Raw genomic sequence first — 18,424 nt, 5'->3', positions numbered from 1 at the left:
GCTATCTCATATAGGCTTCTCTCCATTTTGCAAATAACAGCATTTGGGTCAAAATAAATCAGTTACTTTGCCTGGTTTTTTTAGCTCTTAGATACCAATGCCAGTATTCAACTTCAAATCTTTTGACTGCAGAACTTCATACTGCATTGTTTTACCAGAATCAAGATATATGACATTAATCAGGATCTGTTTTCCTATACATTTTAGTGTTTGATCTAGTAATAGGGATTCCCAAGCCTAACTGTGCTTAAGAATCCTGACATGTGTGTTAGAATCTTCTGGGGGAATCTGCATTTTTAACCAACTTCACTGATTATTCTGATACCCATCATGTTTGGAAATCATTGACTTGGTAGGTGGAATTGGTATTCTCATCACATTCTCCCAGGTTCAGTCCCAGTTTAGGAAGTATTTTTTTCTAATAACTTGAATGGTGCATCTCACATAGTAGGCACTGCATTTGTAGAATGAATTTGTTATTGAAAGTAAAAATTTGTGAGGGAGATTTGGTAGGTATGTGTCTAATGTTTGTGGGGCAAATACTGTGAATACATTTAGAAGCAGTAATGGTTAAAAAAGTTTTTTTTTCATGTCCTCATAAAGAATGTATTAGTACAATTAAAACTATGTTTATGTTGATTAATTCTTTGTAGGTTGGAATTTATCTTTTGGAAGGTGGCCTAGCAAAACTTGACTTTTTGAGTGATGCAAATTCAAGAATGAAGAAGTTCAATCAACTCATGAAAAGAGTGATGGAAAAGTTATACAATTTTGTTATTCCAGGTAAATTAAAAATTGCTGTTACTTTAAGAGTTGTGGGTTTTTCCCAAATCGTATACATAACAAGCAGAAAAACGATAAAACCATAATAAAATTAAACAGTCTCTATGAAAGCACTGTGTGACAAAACTATGTCTGAAATGCCCCCACTAATTCATGTCTTTCTTTGCTAAATACTGTGCCTAGCTTAGAGTAAGTACTCAAGAAATGTTTGCAGTCAATAGAATTTAAAGGGATCTGAGCTGATTGGAATTTTTGCATTATTCTTGTGCTTTTATTTTGTCACGGCCAGAGATTCTTGGCTGGCCTTATTCCACCTCTCCTTTGCAGTCTGACAAATAATCTCAAGAGCCTGCTTCCCATAAACACCAGTTAACTTTCCTACTGTTTCTTGGCAAGATGTTGCATCCTTGGTCAGGACTGCAGCTTCAGAGTTGTCTGCCATTGGTTCCCAAGGGGAGAGTGTGGATGGCTTGGTGCAGCCCATCAACACTACTGGAAAAACGGCTCAAATTCTCCAAGCCCTGCTCATGGTGGGTCAGCATTATTTTAGGTGCAAATTACAGAACATTTCATACTGGAATATTTGGGAAATCAGTCTCTGAGCTTGACTGTTGAGTTGTTTCTTCATGCTTTGCAAAGCTTCATAATACTAATAAAAGTAGGGGTGCCTGACTGACTCAGTTGGTAGAGCACGTGACTCTTGATCTCAGGGTCATGAGTGCAAGCCTCATGTTGGACAGGGAACCTGCTTAATTTAAAAAAAAAATACTAACAAAAGTAAATCATTTTGCATGTTGAAGACTTAAAAGGAGGAAAATCTCTGGTTTCAGAATTGGAAGGGATGCTTTTAAGTACATCTAGAATTTTTAAAGTTATGGTAAGAATTATTCTGCATTTTAAAAATAATACAAGTTGGACTTTTCAAAGGAAAATGTCAAAGGATTTCAAAGGAAAACTTCAACTGAGTTATCAGTACTAGATTACACAACTGTAGGAAAAGTCTGAAAGAACCACACATATAACCAGACATTAATTATAAAATTTTAAAAATTATAAATTTATAAATATAAATTATTAAAATTATAAAATTTTGAAAATCTCATGGCATATTTTTTATTGAAAAAAGTAAATTATGTATTTTGTGGTACAGTCTTCATTCTGTGGCATGTGAGGTATGTTCTGTAAAAGTGGATAGACCTTTTGGGAACAGTTGAGAAATAAATCATAAGCTAAAGTGGGTTTGTACATTTATTCAAGATTTTGAATTTTTTTTCATGTTACAGTAGGCACCAGTTCTTCTTCCACAGGGCAGTTGTGCCCAACAATTATATCTGATATTTTTTACAAATTTGTATTAATGGCTTAAGCACTTACCTCCTAGTTGGCTCCTGCTACTACCAAATGCCTATCCTTTTTTAGCATAAGAAATAAAATGGGAACAACCTTTGTCTTAATAGACATAGAAAAATTATGTCTGCATATGGATTTTTTTATGTTAAGATGTAAAAGTGAAATAAATTATCCTTTTATAAATTGCAAAAGATATTCACATTCAAATGTTTATTAAATATCTACAATGGGCAAAGCATGTGCTAGCTGCTCTGAGGAGTTATAAAAACAAAAGACAGGCTTTGCCTAACAGTTCAGTGCATGAGGTAAGAATACATATAAATGATTGCACTGCCAGACAGATTGCAGTGTATCACTATATCCAAAGTAGAAGAGTATTACACGAACACAGAGGAGAACATTAATTCTAACCAGGGAAAACAAAAGAAAATGCCATGGAAAAAGTTGAACTATTTTGAAAGGTAGATTTTTGATCAGGGAAGAATTAAGGATAGGGTCTGCCCGTGCCAAAACACACTGAGCAAGGCCCCAGAGATGGAAAAATGCATAATATGTTCTTAGAATAAGAATTGTTATAGTGATAAAAGGTGGATCGGGTTGTTTTGAGTACATTTATTGTTGGATGTGCAGATGTGTTGGAAGAGGATGAGGAAGATTCAGAGAGTGAGCCAGAGGGACAGGACATTGATGAGCTCTACCAGTTTGTGAAGCAAACACACCAGCAAGAAACACAGTCCATCCAAGTGGATGTCCAGCATCCTGCATTGATTCCTGTGTTGAGACCGTACCAGAGAGAGGCTGTCAATTGGATGCTACAACAAGAGCATTTCAGAAGCACTCCTACTAGTGGTAAGTATAAGATGCTTAAAGAAAGACAGATTGATCAGAGGGATTATGTGAGAGAGAGTTAGGATGGGGAACATTGTTAAACAAATCATATTGAAAAGAAAATAAAATGGGTTTTACTGTGAACAAAATGATAGTCTAAGAAACTCTTTAAAATTGAAATCTAGAGAAATTCATTTGTGGGTTCCCTCATCTCTAAGTGTTTGAACTAATTTTTCCTGCCCAAATAAAGGCTGCCTTGATTGGAATTTTTAAAAACTAATACATTTTCTACATGCCTTTCCAACTAAGAATTGCTTTTGGAACCTGATCAGATGGGAATCTTGTTAATCGTCTGTCTGCAAGAGGCTTCACAATAATGATGAATATTAGCAACAGAAAGCAAATTTACAAAAGTGGGAGACTAATGTGTGACTAATTCTCCTAGGTTTACATTTATTTTCTTTGCTCCACAAACTAAATAATAGAACAAAATGTTATCTATTAAGAGTTTTCGTAGAAGTAAATTTATGGGAGTCATTTATGCTGCTTCTTTATCATTATCTTTAAAGAGAAAGGCACAAGGTGAGATTTTTGCATGATTCTAGGAAGTGAAATGTTGACTATTTAACTCTCTTTCTGTATAGATTTATTTTAATGATGGATAGCTCTTATTTCTCCCATAGGTTCCAGTTTCTACTTTTTTATCCAACAAAATTCATTTTTTTTTTTAATTTTTAATTTTGGAAAATAAATACCTGTTTATAGCCAACATTATTTCTTCCCACTCCCCCTCATCCCATACTCTAAATTATTTTGAAGCAATAATTTCACATATCGTATCATTTAATCTGGTAATACTTCAGTTTATTTTATTAAAAGAAAGAATTCCTTTAAACAGATATAAAATATGTATCTTAATAATGGCTTTTTAAACCCAGTAATTCCTTAATATCACCAAATCTCTCCCCTCTCTCCCTTCTTTTCTTCTCCCCTTTCTGTTTCTCTATTTCTCTTTCTCTCTTACAGTTTATTCAAATCTGAAACCAAATAATGTTCATACATTGGAATTAGTTGTTGTCCATTAAATTTCTGTAATCCATAGATTTTTATCTCCTCACGTTCTGTATTTTTTCTTACAATTTATCCGTTGGAGAAATTTGTAGTTTCTGTAGTTTCCCACAGACTGGACTATTTTTTTCTCCAAAATGAAATAACATTTCTTTAATTAAGTAATTTTATTAAGGTATAACTTACAATAAAATGCACAGATCTTAAGGGCACAGTTTGATAAATTTGCACAAATCTGTGCGTCTGTGTCACCAGTGACCCAATTAAGACATAGAACTAGATATTCTCAGAAGGCAGTAGCCACCCATGCCTCTTGAGACTTGAAGTGGCTGTCCAAATTATGTGTTGTAAGTTTAAAATATATACCAGATTTCAAATAGTACAAAAAAAGGATGCCAAATATCTCATTAATAATTTTTATATTGATTTCATATTGAAATGATAATATATTTGTTATAGTAAGCTAAATAAAATTGACAAAGTTTATTTTACCTATTTCTTTTATATCTGTCTTACAGTGCTGACATGAAATATTTCCATCACCCCAGAAAGTTCCCTTGTGGCCGAGTCAGTTCTCCTCTACTTCAGCCCCTTCAGGAGGCAACTACTGCCACCATAAATTAGTTTTGCCTGTTTTTGAAACAATAGAATGGCAAAATATGGACACTTGAGGCAGGAGAGAAGTCGGCTCTTTCAACATGTTTTTGAGATTCAACCACACTGCATGTATCAGTAATCCATTCTTTTTTCTCCACAGAATGGATTTTCTTGACTAAATCCCATGTATCATTTAATAGTTATGTTCCCTATGGCTCCCATAAATTGAAGCTTTTTATCTTTTAACTTTTTCATTTTATAAACCCTATATATCTATATTCCTAGTGCATCTATTAATCCCTAAAGAAGGCAGCAAAAAATTACTTGCTGTTTCACTGGTGGGTAGAAACATGCTTCCTAATTTGGCATTTGGTTTAAACAACTTAAAATTTTAAAGGAAAGGATAGTGAAAGATTTTGATTGAAATACACTCAGTACTTCAGTGTTTTAGAATACTTTTTCCTCAGCTAAGTAAGCCTTTCTTCCTACTCTCAGACCCATGTAAAAGGTTAGGTCTGATTTAGGTTAATGTATTAGCCCACTAGCATATGTCTGTTGACTTACTAAACTAGGCAACTTCTTGAAGGATTTATAAAGGATAAGCTACTTTCCTTTATTGGGTAGGAGTTGATTACAGGTACTAGTTTTCTTTTCCTGTTAAACCTCTGTGATTTGCTGCACTTTGTTTTTCTAACTTAACACTTATTTATGTAGAAAATATTGGTGTCCAAAGCAAAGGAAGAATAAACATAAGAATAATATCTGAAGAAAAGAATGGAGATCCTAGCCTTTTCCTTTGTGTATGTGGCTTCCCAGGGTATCCTTACTGCTAACTTATTTTTATTTTAATGTGATTATCTGGCAGAAGGGAAGACAAACAGAAACTTGTTCTTATGGTTATATTTCTCTTTAGAAAATGCCCTGCACTTCTTATGGCGTGAGATTGTTACATCTGAGGGTTTGAAACTCTACTACAATCCGTATACAGGCTGGTAAGACAAACTTCATGTGCTTGGTATTAAAAATAATTATTATGAAAACCTGTATGAGATTGGTAGCATATGTCTTTAGCTTTGACAGTAACCTTAAGAAGGAATACTAAGTTAAAGTCTTGTTAGACTTCATATTTTTACCATTTATATAGGTAGGACAAACATGAAATTAATAGTGCTTGTCATTTTTCAGTAAATGAATGCAATATGATAGACTTAAGATGCTTAGTTATTGACATTTAAAGAGATTTTAGTATTATGGGCCAATTTTTATATTTTCATTAAATTTGTTAATTTCTATTATAAAAGTCTTAGGAATCATTAAACATAATAACATAATGGGTGAATCGGTAGTTATTGTCCTCCTTACTTTTTTATTCACAGACACAAAAGAAGGCAGACATGCTTCCTGTTATTTATAGAAGAGAAAAAAAATGATGGGCATTTATCAGTACCACTCCTGTTTCTGCAGACTTAGTTGTCAGCTCGGGCAGTTTTTTATTCATGACCTAGGGTTTCAGATTGTTTCACCCTAAAATGTAGTTTAAAAAAAACTTAGACTTTTATGGATTTCTTCCAGTTTTTTTTAGGAATAGTATAATTTTTACTTGCATTCCTGTAATATGTTTTTCTTGTTTTTTCCTTTAGCATCATCCGTGATTACCCAAATGCTGGGCCACAGTTGCTTGGTGGAATCTTAGCAGATGAGATGGGTCTCGGAAAGACAGTGGAGGTTTTGGCTCTGATTCTGACACATACTCGGCAAGATGTCAAACAAGATGCTCTCACTCTTCCTGAGGTAGGAGGAGTACTGTAGGGCTGAGAAAGCAGGGGACATGTTCTCAAAAAGCATCGTATGGCCAACATTTGCTTGGCACTTAAGCCAACACTCCGTTTACTCAGAGGCTAATGATTTTTACAAGTTATTAGTTAACTTCAAGTGGGCACAGAGAATAGGATGTTTGTGACCTAGCAGGGTTTTTGTAAGTGATGTTGGCCAAGTAGGATGGGGTTATGCTGTCACCAAGCTTCCTTCTAGTTGGCAGGGAAACTCTTAGGAAAGTACTGTTACTTCCTCAAATGTTTGGTCAATACTACAAGCCTCCACATTACCATTAAATTTTTTTGAGTGATTTTTTTTTAATTGTACAAATCACAAATATGTAAATCATAGAATCTAATAATTAGTAATTGGATTGCTAAATGAATCAAACTCTAAGTCCTTGTTCCAAAATATAATTATGTTTAAAAATACAAATTTTAGAGTTTATGGGGGGCAAAAAAAAACAGCTCCACTGAGGCAAATGCAGCTCATAGCTCATAATTTCCAATAACCAAATCTAAAATCAACACACTAGTTAAGGGTATAATTGATTACCGGTAGGGCCCACTGTGCTCACAACTTTAGTGATAATGTGATCTTCTGATAGGGTCAGGTTTGCAAAGTTAACCTTGTAGATTTGAGTACGGAATAGAAAATACCTATTTCATTGTTAAAAAAAAAAAAAAATGAGTTGGAATATATAGCAGTTAACTGTCGGTAACTTCTATATTAATTCCATATTTAAACAAGCCTTTAAAAGTTAATTTCAGAAGTTCCACACTTAACATTTAGGTAATTTAAGATAATATGTAAAATTTTAAAAAGTGATGGCTAGCAGTAAGCCCTGAGATAAAAAATAAGGTTTGTATGTATGAGTAGCATTTTAGCTCTTTTTCTCATCATTTTTTACAACTCTCTTGCATCTCCTTAATAGAAGGAGGGTTAATTTTAATAAGCAACTCCAGTTACTGAAAGCAAAACACTGTGTGACTACTGAATGTTGTTTATATCAGGGAAAAGTGGTGAATTATTTCATTCCATCACATTATTCTGGAGGAAAAGTAAAAAACACAGAAACCCAGAATATGGAATTTGAACCAAAAGAAAAAGTTCAGTGCCCCCGTAAGTATGAAATCTCTTAAAGAAAATACCTTTTTACAGTCATCTTTATACAGTCATCTGTTATAGTTCTTATTCCTTAAATGGAGCTATCTTGTTACGGATAATTGTTTTCATAGTCGTTTATGCTTTGTATAAATGGAGTCAATTACAGGTCATGTTCTCTTAACAAAACTAAAGGTTTATTCTTTCAATTGATTGCTTCAATCTTTTTTAGTCTAGTTAGTTCTTGTTCAGTCTCTTATATTTGAATTTCTTTATCTTACAGTTTAAACCAGGCTTTGTTTATTCTCAAGCATAGCTACTTCAGATTCTGCTAGCAAATGAATGTTTCCCTTACTAATGGTAGCATATACATAGATAATTGGGAGATGTTTTTTAAAATACAATTTTCAATGATAGTTGCTTTATAAGATTAACAAATTAATGAGTAATTCTTCCTTAAATTATTTCTATTACAGTAATTTATTAATGTGTTGAGATAAATTTTTATTACATATTCTTCAAAATGATGGTATACAGACAACATATCTTCAGTAAATCTGTTTTATTTTTCTTAACTTAGTTCTCAGTGCATATTAAGATTAATTGCATTCTATTTTTTTTTAATTTTAATTATTTTGACTGAGTTAATATATCCTTTTGCATGTAGCTACACGTGTGATGATCCTGACAGCTGTGAAAGAAATGAATGGAAAAAAAGGAGTGTCCATCCTTTCCATCTATAAGTATGTCAGTTCTATATATAGATACGATGTTCAGCGGAACAGGAGTCTTCTGAAACGGATGCTGAAATGTTTAATTTTTGAAGGTCTTGTGAAACAGATCAAAGGCCATGGTTTTTCTGGAACTTTTACACTGGGGAAGAATTACAAGGAAGAGGATATATATGATAAAACAAAAAAGCAGGTAACAGAACATTTGTTAAGTTGCTGTATGGGATGCCTTATGGAAGGCATTGACAGATCCCACTTGATACGGAGGCTCTTAGAGACTGAAGGTAAAAAACAAACCAAGAAAATCACATATGGCTGTGACTTATCTTTTCTACTTCCTGAATATAAGTTTCATCAGAGTAGAAACATTATTTTGTTTACTAAATGCAGAGAGGAGTGCTTGGCACATAGCAAATACTCAATAAATATTTGCTGAGTGAATTATATTAGTGGGTTAAGCATATTATAAAGTTTAAAATAACTCTAAAGAATATATTTCTCGGGCGCCTGGGTGGCTCAGTCATTAAGTGTCTGCCTTTGGTTCAGGTCATGATCCCAGGGTCCTGGGATCGAGTCCGCTTTGGGCTCCCTGCTTGGCAGGAGGCCAGCTTCTCCCTCTCCCACTCCCCCTGCTTCTGTTCCTGCTCTCACTCTCTCTCTGTCAAATAAATAAATAAAATCTTTTAAAAAAAGAATATATTTTTTAAAGAGGAAAAAGTAAGTAAAACAACTCTATTTTCATCATGCTGTTGTCAGCAGGTAAAAAATCTGTCCTATAGTTGTTTGTTTGTTTGTTTAAGATTTTATTTATTTGTTAGAGAAAGAGAGGGCACAAGCAGGGAGAGCGGCAGGCAGAGGGAGAAGCAGGCTCCCTGCTGAGCAAGGAACCTGATATGGGCTCAATCCCAGGACCCTGGGATCATGACCTGAGCTGAAGGCAGATGCTTAACTGACTGAGCCACCCAGGCATTGTTCTATAGTTTAAAAATATCAGATACCTTACATTTGCTTAGCTCTTTATATACATTTTCAGTTTTTTATGTAAATTCTCTTTTTTCCCATATCATCATCTTACGGTAGCTATGCATACATAAATCAGGTAAAGGGGGCACTTGGCTGGCTCTGTCAGAACAGCATGTGACTCTTGATCTCGGGGGTCATGAGTTCAGGCCCCACGTTGGGTATAGAGATTACCATAAATAAATAAACTAACTAACTTTAAAAAAATTAAAGGGGCGCCTGGGTGGCTCAGTCGGTTAAGCGTCTGCCTTCAGCTCAGGTCATAATCCCAGGGTCCTGGGATCGAGTCCCGCATCGGGCTCCTTGCTCAGCGGGGAGTCTGCTTCTCCCATTCCCTCTCCCTCTATGATCTCTTTCACTTTCTGTCAAATAAATAAAATCTTTAAAATAAATAGATAGAGGGCGCCTGGGTGGCTCAGTTGGTTAAGCGACTGCCTTCGGCTCAGGTCGTGATCCTGGAGTCCCAGGATCCAGTCCCACATCAGGCTCCCTGCTCAGCAGGGAGTCTGCTTCTCCCTCTGACCCTCCCCCCTCTCCTGCTCTCTCTCACTCTCTCTCCAATAAATAAATAAAATCTTTAAAAAAATAAAATAAATAGATAGATAAATTAATTAATCAGGTAAAGACCAATGACAACAAGTCAGTGTGGGGCTACCAGCTTGTCTACTGTGAAAGAAATGGCAGATTAAAAAGTTCATTTTCTGGAGGAGAGAGTCTCCCAACATTTTCCCCCGCCAGAGTAGAAGGCTGTAATGAACTACTGTGTTTCTAGTAATCTTTCTATCACCAAAAAAGGAAAATCTTCTATTAATGCCATTCATTTCATTTTAAGTGTCCCTACTCCTCTGTTCAACCTCACCTCTGACGACATTTCTGGGAAGCTGTTGCTGGCACCTACCTCCCCATCACAGCCCCTCTGTTATATATCCCCCTTACACATTCCTATACCATCATTTCACTTTTTATGTTCTTCTGTTTCCAACAGACTCCCTTGGAGACCAGGAGCTAAATAGTCCTCATATTTCTATCCCCAGCATCTAACATTATGCCTGGCACAAAATTGGCATCCAGTAAATAATTTCAGGAGGGGACACAGAAAGGACAAAGAGGAATTTATTTGCTAATTGCAGTAACTAGTAGATTAGTTTTCACTTTCTTTAAATGCTATGTATTAGTACTTGGTATGTGTATATGGCCCTAGTTTGTATATTTATGTATTATAAACTACTAGTCTTTAATTGATTGACAGACTATAAATTATAAGAGGTTAATGTCAAAATATTAGTAGCTCCATATCTTTCTAATTTTTATTCTCTTCAAATTTTACTTACGTAGTAGTAGAGCCTTCCTTTTTAGACCTACATACAGAGGGCAGATTGAAAGCCACTGATCAGGAATGATTCGCCCCTGGGAAAATGATAGCAAAGAGTGGCGATTGGATTTTTATGGAAAACTCATAAATAAGGTTGGGAATTTAATTTCAGAAATGTAGTTATATTGAAATAAATTAATTAAATAATATTTTTCATAGGCAGTAGGGAGTCCAAGGAAAATTCAGAAAGAATCCAGAAAATCAGGGAGCAAAGACACAGATTCTGAATACTTGCCCTCAAACACATCTGATGATGATGATGATGATCCTTACTATTATTACTATAAGGCTCGGAAAAATCGGAGTAAATTCAGGAAAAAGCCTGTTCCATCCACAAAAAAGGGAAAAGGTCAGCCTAACATCAATCTTAATTCACAAGGTCACTGTCCAGCTACCAGTGACTCTGGAATTACTGATGTTACCACATCTAAAAGTACATGTATCTTTGAAGGAAAGCAAGAACATGCAGCAGAGGACCAAGCTGAATCTCTAAACTCTGCTGATGGTGATGTGCCTCAGTCTACGGTCATGAGTCCCTTTAATTCCTCTGATTATCGCTTTGAGTGCATATGTGGTGAACTTGACCAGGTAGACCGTAAACCTCGTGTTCAGTGCCTGAAATGCCACCTGTGGCAACATGCAAAATGTGTGAATTATGAAGAGAAGAATCTGAAGATTAAACCTTTTTACTGCCCCCACTGCCTTGTTGCGATGGAGCCGGTATCAACCAGAGCAACTCTGATCATCTCGCCCAGTTCCATCTGTCATCAGTGGGTGGATGAAATCAACAGGCATGTGAGGTCGTCATCTCTTCGAGTCCTGGTAAGGCAGTTTGGGCTCTTGAAAGGGATAGGAAAATGGCAATTGTTGCTTCCTTGTGGTAATTTTTAGAATCTTTGTCACTGTTGTTTATCCCAAAAATTAACTTAATGAGATAATATGAAATCAGAACTTGAAGAGGAAATTGAGAATAAGAAATAAAACAGATTCTGTATTCTTGTCTGACATCAGAAGTTCAGAAGTTAAAGCACTTTGAGTGAAAAGATGTGAAAGCTTTTGAAAAAAATTCATCATGTAAATAAACAAAAAAGACCTCATGCGCGTATTTATGCTCTCAGACAAAAGTACAGTCCAAAGGCAGCATTGTGTAACAGCAGCTACTTGTCTGATCGCTACCCCTCAGCTCCAGAATTGGTCTCTGAAGCCTCAGTTACCTCATCTGTAAAATAAGAATTTACTCATTGAACAAATACTTATTGAGCACCTGTAATGTACTAGGAACTCTGCTAGGTTCTAAAAATAGTACCCCCTCACAGACTTACTGTGAAAGTTAAATGATTTGCTAAAGTGCTGGTACACAGTACATTGTAATTTACTAATGTTAGTATTCTCTTTTTGTTGTTGTTGATGTATAGTTGACATACAATGTTTTATTAATTTCAGGTATATAACAGTGAATCGACAATTCTGTATATTACACTGTGCTCACCATAAGTGTAGTTACCATTAGTCACCATGCAACGTTATTACAATATTATTGACTGTATTACCTATGCTGTACTTTTCATCCCTGTGACTTATTTATCTTGTAACTAGAAGTCTGTACTTTTTAATTCTCTTCACCTGTATCACCCACTCCCTCAATTCCCTCTACTCTGGCAGCCAACAATTTGTTCTTTCTATTTATACTGTTTTATGTTTGTTTGTTCATTTGGTTTTTTAGGGTTCCACATACAAGTAAAGTATGGGATTTATCTTTCTCTCTGTGACTTACTTCATTGAGGCTAATACCTCTAGGCCCATGTTGTCACAAATGGCAAGATCTCATTCTTTTTTCAGCTAATATTCCACTGTATATATGTATATACCACATCTTCAGTTTCTGTCATCAATGTCTTAATAGTTTTCAGGTACAGGTTTTTCACCTCCTCGGTTAAATTTATTCCTAGTATTTTTTTCTTTTTGGTATAACTATAAATGGATCATTTTCCTAATTTCTCTTTCCGTTACTTTTTTATTAGTGTATAGAAGTGCAACAGATTTCTGTATATTAATTTTATATCCTGCAACTTTACTGAATTCACTAATTGGTTCTGATAGTTTTTAGGTGGAATCTTTAGGGTTTTTTATATGTATACTATTATGTCATCTGATAATAATGACAATTAGACTTCTTTCTTACAAATTTGAATCAATTTGAGTGCCTTTTATTTCTTTTTCTCATCGGATTGCTATAGCTAGGACTTTCAGTACTATGTTGAATAAAAACAGTAAGGACAGACATCATTGTCTTATTCTTGACCCTAGAGGGAAAGCTTTCAGTTTTTAACCATTGAGTACGATGTTAGCTGTGGGTTTGTCATATGTGGCCTTCGCTATGTTGAGGTATGTTCCCTCCAAACCCATTTTGTTGAGTAATGTTAGTATTCTTCACTCCCTTTATTCTTCTTTCCTTCTTTCCACACAAATGTCATTTAAGGTTTTCGATGTTTCTGCTACTATCATAGACATGGAGAGAGAATACAGTAATAAGTAAAACATCATCTTTGCCGTTGAGGAGCTCTGTTTTGTGGGGTAGATAAACCTTGGTTTGAATCTAGGCTCTGCCAGTTTTGAGCAAGAAACTTCATGTTTCTTATGTGTGGGATAGGAGTAATAACAAGTACTAACAATATTGTTCCTGAAGATAGGAGATAAAGCTCAGCGTAGTGTCTGCAACATAAAAGGCATTCAGTAAATTATAGCTTTTATTGTTCTACTTTTTCGTACCTTTGTGCTTTTGCATCTACCTGCCTACCTGCCTACCGTTGCTCAAACCTGGGAGAACTCCTAAATGTTTTTCAAGATCCACCTCAAATTTTCACTCCTCTCTGAATTTACCTTCTCAGTTCCAGCATTCGTCTTTCCACTGTGCTACCGTTTTTACTTCTGTTATATTTCCTTTCACATTGCTTATGTCATTGGTCTTTCACCCTAAAATGTATCTTTTCTAGGCATGTGTAGAATGTATCTCATAGCATGTTTGGTACTAAACAAATAGAAAGGGCTCAGTAAGGATATAAAAGAATGAATATTGTAGTTATTTTTGATGAGCCTTTCTGCAGTAATGGTGTCTGTGCTGATTATTTCCCAGGTATACCAAGGAGTGAAGAAAGATGGTTTTTTACAACCTCATTTTTTGGCTGAACAGGATATAGTTATCATTACCTACGATGTCCTTCGTTCAGAACTAAACTATGTAGATATCCCACACAGCAATAGTGAGGATGGGCGTCGCTTACGGAACCAGAAGCGCTATATGGCCATTCCCAGCCCCCTAGTAGCTGTGGAGTGGTGGAGGATCTGCCTTGATGAAGCCCAGATGGTTGAATGTCCTGCTGTAAAGGTGAGAATTTTTGCAAAATCTTTTGAGCACTGGGGAAGAAAAAAGAGGAAAGAGATTGGGGAAGTAGTCCATAAAAAATTTAGTAGTTTAAGTGAAATTGACCCACAGTATTGATATTGGTCAAAAGTTGGCTGTTAAACACACGACATTTGCTTTTTTCTTGTGCCGTGAACTACATAACCCTTAGGAATTATTTTGGTACTATGTGAGTTATTACTCTATATGCAATGGCTGTGTGTCTTTGAATAAGATGGAAGTTTATGTGTGGTGCAGAGGAAGGTAAACTCTGTTTAGGGACTTCTATAAGCATTTCTGCTAAGTGGAAAGCTCATCATTGTAGGCTCTGATAGCTTTGGGCCAAAGTTAACTTCGGCAGTTTTTTATCAGAGAGACCATATCATAACAGACCATGCTACTTTAAAGGGAGTATTGATTCAGCCTTTGGTCGTCATATATCTTTATTCCATCTTTGGGCAGTTTGTAACCTGAACTCAATTTATGAATCTCATCTATTAGTACATTGTTCACATCTGAAGGATAGGGTGGCTTAGGGGATGTGTCATTTAGATTGTAGATTTTCATTCTACACGAACTTGAACTACCCTTCCTCTTTTGGGGAGGGCACATGGCAGCCTGCTACTAACAAGAGCCACTGTGCTAGAAGATGACCCATTGAGTTTGACATTCAAATTTGAGTGTGATAACTGTTGAATAAAAGCGAATGTGTCTGACCTGAAGTATAGCTTGTCATGGGCTGTTCTCAGGAGTAAACATATTCCTGATTTTCCCTTTTTTTTCTTTTCTTTTTTATTTCATATTTCTCTTTCATTAGGCTGCAGAAATGGCTCAGCGCTTGAGTGGGATTAATCGCTGGTGCATCAGTGGTACTCCAGTGCAGAGAGGACTGGAGGGTAATGTGTGCTTTCCTCACATTTTGCGTGTATTTGAAAAGCTTGCTTTTCTGACGATCAAGTATGTTTTACCTTTGTTGAGATCCTTTTTAAGTGATTGTACAATATATTTGTATTTCACTCCTAGTGGTTTCAAGCATTTGTCTATTTAAATGGAATTAGGTGGTTTTTGTTTTTATTTATGAGGACAGATACACAGTGAGTAGTCCCATAGTCCTAATTCAAACAGTCATTGTGCCCTCCTCAGCAGTGGAGATGCAGGTCTCAGTTGAACTCAGAGTTCCAAAGCGGTAGGTAGAAAACAGAGAGAACCTAACAAGAAAGAAAGAGAGGAGAGGGAAAAGGAATTAATTTCAATTGGCTGTATCCATAAAAATAAAGATCATAATTTTCATTGGCTGATCCATAAGTAGTGGGATCACAATTTTATTAATTATAAAAGTTATGGGGCGCCTGGGTGGCTCGGTCATTGGGTGTCTGCCTTTGGCTCAGGTCATGGTCCCAGAGTCCTGGGGTTGAGCCCCGCGTCGGGCTCCCTGCTCCGCGGGAAGCCTGCTTCTCCCTCTCCCACTCCCCCTGCTTGCGTTCCCTCTCTTGCTGTGTCTCTCTGTCAAATAAATAAATACAATCTTTAAAAAAAAATTATAGAAGTTATAAAGTATCCATAGCTTTACATCACTCCTTATGCTTACACCATCATTCCTTCAACTATTCCTCTTGGACGTTTACATTGTGTTGAGTTCTCCCCACCCCCCCACACATTATAACTCATGCTTCTACATTCATCTCACTCATATAACTTATTTTTCTAAAGAGCAGACACTGCATTTTTACAAGTTTTATTCAAGTTGTGAGTATTTAAAACAAAGTTTTATTAAATGTTTTACATAATAAATTTTCAGAAAAGCTGTCATTAAAATGTAATTATAAAACGTAGGTATTCTGGAAGTCCTGAACAAATGTTCATCCTTAAAACTTGTCTTTCTTTAAAAAAAAAAAAGTCTTTCTGAAAATTCAGGTTTTCATACATTGTTTTCAACAGGATAACTTACCACTTTTTTAAAATAATATCAATGTTCATTACCATGATCTGAAAAACAATAATTTTTTGATGATTATTTTTAGGGGCAAAATGTTTTCTAGGAAGATTTTAAGTATGTATTTAAATATTTGTATAATTTTAGTAAATTACATTAAGATATCTATTTATACGATAGTATCAAGCTAATTAAAAGGCCAAATTTAGTGGTCTCTATTACATTTGGAAATTGGCCAAATTATAGATGTCTAGTTGTTAATAAGATCTCATTAGACTCAAACATTAGCTGAGAAGAGGGCATAGAAGAAAAAGAAAATGACTATCAGAGTTACGCTTTTCTAATTTTAACATTGAAGGAATATGAGCAGTAATTCCTCAGTTTCCTGGGTAGGTTATTTTGGATATGTAAGGTGTTGGCAGGTGTTTAAGCACTTATCACCATTTAACAAATTCTTGAATATTTTTTTTAATTCCAGTATAATTATCATCTAGTGTTATATTAGTTTTAGGTGTACAGTATAGTGATTCAGCAATTATATATGTATACATTACTCAGTGTTCATCTCAGTAAGGGTACTCTTAATCCCCTTCACCATTTCACCCGTACCCCCACCCACCTCCCCTCTGGTAACCATCAGTTTGTTCTCCATATTTAAGAGTCTGTTTTGTTGTTTGTCTTTTTTTTTAATTTGTTCATTTTTCATTGTTTTGTTTCCTAAATTCCACATATGAGTGAAATCCTATAATATTTATCTTTTTCTGACTGACTTATTTCACTTAGCATTATATACGCTCTAGGTCCATTCATGTTGTTGCATATGGCAAGATTTCATTCTCTTATGACTTAATAATATTCCATTTTGTATATATACACGGATATACACAGAACATCTTCTTTATCCATTCACCTGTCAATGGACAGGCTGTTGTAAATAGTGCTGCAATAAATATAGGGATACATATGTCTTTTTGAATTAGTGTTTTTGTTTTCTTTGGGTAATTACCCAGTAGTGGAATTAGTGGATCATACAATAATTCTTTTTTTCATTTTTTTTTTTTGAGGAACTTCCATACTGTTTTCCACAATGGCTGCACCAGTTTGCATTCCCAACAACAGTACACAAGATTTTCTTTATCTCTGCATCCTTGCCAACATTGGTTGTTTCCTGTGTTTTTGATTTTAGCCATTCTGACAGGTGTGAGGTGATATCTCATTGTGGTTTTGATTTGCATTTCCCTGATGATAAGTGATGTTGAGCATCTTTTCATGTGTCTGTTTGCCATCTGTATGTCTTCTTTGGAGAAATGTATGTATAGCTTTATCTTTTTTTTTTTAAAGATTTTATTTATTTATTCATGAGAGACAGAGAGAGAGAGAGGCAGAGGGAGAAGCAGGCTCCAAAGGAGCAGGGAGCCTCATAACGGGTCTCGATCCCAGGACCCTGGGATCATGACCTGAGCTGAAGGCAGACGCTTAACCTTCTGAGCCACCCAGGCACCCTGTATAGCTTTATTGAGGTATAAATGACATATAATAAAACTGTAAATATTTAAAATATAAAATTTGTAAACTTTTGACATACATATATACCCATGAATCTATTTACACAGTTATGATGATCAGCCCCAAAAGTTTCCTCAAGCCCAAGTTACTTGAAAAAGAGCTTTTCTAAACTTTCTGGAAGTATAGTTTCTTTCCTCTTTGCTTCCATAATTCTCTGATGTCTTTATGGTTCTTCATTGTATCTCTTCTTTTTATAGTTGTTGTGGTAGAAATCTTAGCCTGCCAGGACTTACTATGTTATAGTTGGAAGTGGAAATCTCATTTGTTTTCTTTTGATGTTAGAGCAGGGTTTCTCAACCTTGGCCCCACTGACATTTGGGGTTGGATAGTTTTTTTGTTGGGACCTGTCCTATGCATCTTAGGATATTTAGCTTCCACCCACTAGATGGCACTAACACTCCTGAAATTGTGACACCTACAAATGTTTTTTGGACATTGCCAAATATCCCCTCAGGGGCAAAATTGTACCGCTCCACAACAACCAGGTTGACCACATATTGAGTTGTATGTCCATAAAGAAATTACATAAACATTCACATTTTTATTTTCCCTAATTTGTAAAGTAAGATGTTTTAAGATTAATTATAATAAAGTATACAAAGCATTTGCACAGTACCTGCCAGGTATTAAATATTCAATGAATGGTAGCTGCTTTTGTTCTTCTTATTATCCACTTATATATTCATGTATTCATTTTAGCTTCTTTGGAAGTGTTGACTCTAAATTACTTAAGTACTTTGTGGTGCATTTATTGGTTCATTTATTCTTTGTGAAGTGTAATAGCAAAAAATAGACAAGGTCCCTGACCTTCTTGAGCTTAAAGGGGAAGATATATTTATTAAGTACTTAGACAAATA

General features: G+C 35.4%; 1 protein-coding gene across 6 annotated transcripts in view; it reads left to right on the top strand.

The window, feature by feature from the left end:
* SHPRH (SNF2 histone linker PHD RING helicase) overlaps positions 1 to 18,424 on the top strand; it is a 93,814-nt gene that overhangs the window by 10,264 nt on the left and 65,126 nt on the right. For 5 of the 6 annotated variants that reach the window (XM_034990928.1, XM_034990930.1, XM_034990927.1 and 2 more), the window contains 9 exons: positions 654 to 783; positions 2,764 to 2,982; positions 5,540 to 5,618; positions 6,267 to 6,417; positions 7,455 to 7,563; positions 8,213 to 8,469; positions 10,828 to 11,490; positions 13,802 to 14,053; positions 14,886 to 14,964. In XM_034990928.1, coding sequence (XP_034846819.1) covers positions 654 to 783; positions 2,764 to 2,982; positions 5,540 to 5,618; positions 6,267 to 6,417; positions 7,455 to 7,563; positions 8,213 to 8,469; positions 10,828 to 11,490; positions 13,802 to 14,053; positions 14,886 to 14,964 — 1,939 coding nt within the window. Of the gene's footprint in view, positions 1 to 653; positions 784 to 2,763; positions 2,983 to 5,539; positions 5,619 to 6,266; positions 6,418 to 7,454; positions 7,564 to 8,212; positions 8,470 to 10,827; positions 11,491 to 13,801; positions 14,054 to 14,885; positions 14,965 to 18,424 lie in introns of those variants that run through there. The other variant, XM_034990932.1, reaches the window with a different exon arrangement.

The sequence above is a fragment of the Mirounga leonina genome, unplaced genomic scaffold (assembly GCF_011800145.1).
Source record: "Mirounga leonina isolate KUSES-001 unplaced genomic scaffold, KU_Mleo_1.0 Mir_53, whole genome shotgun sequence".
NCBI classification, from domain to species: domain Eukaryota; kingdom Metazoa; phylum Chordata; class Mammalia; order Carnivora; family Phocidae; genus Mirounga; species Mirounga leonina.
The sequence above is the reverse complement of the archived record's forward strand: the minus strand, read 5'-3'. Positions and strand labels throughout refer to the sequence as shown.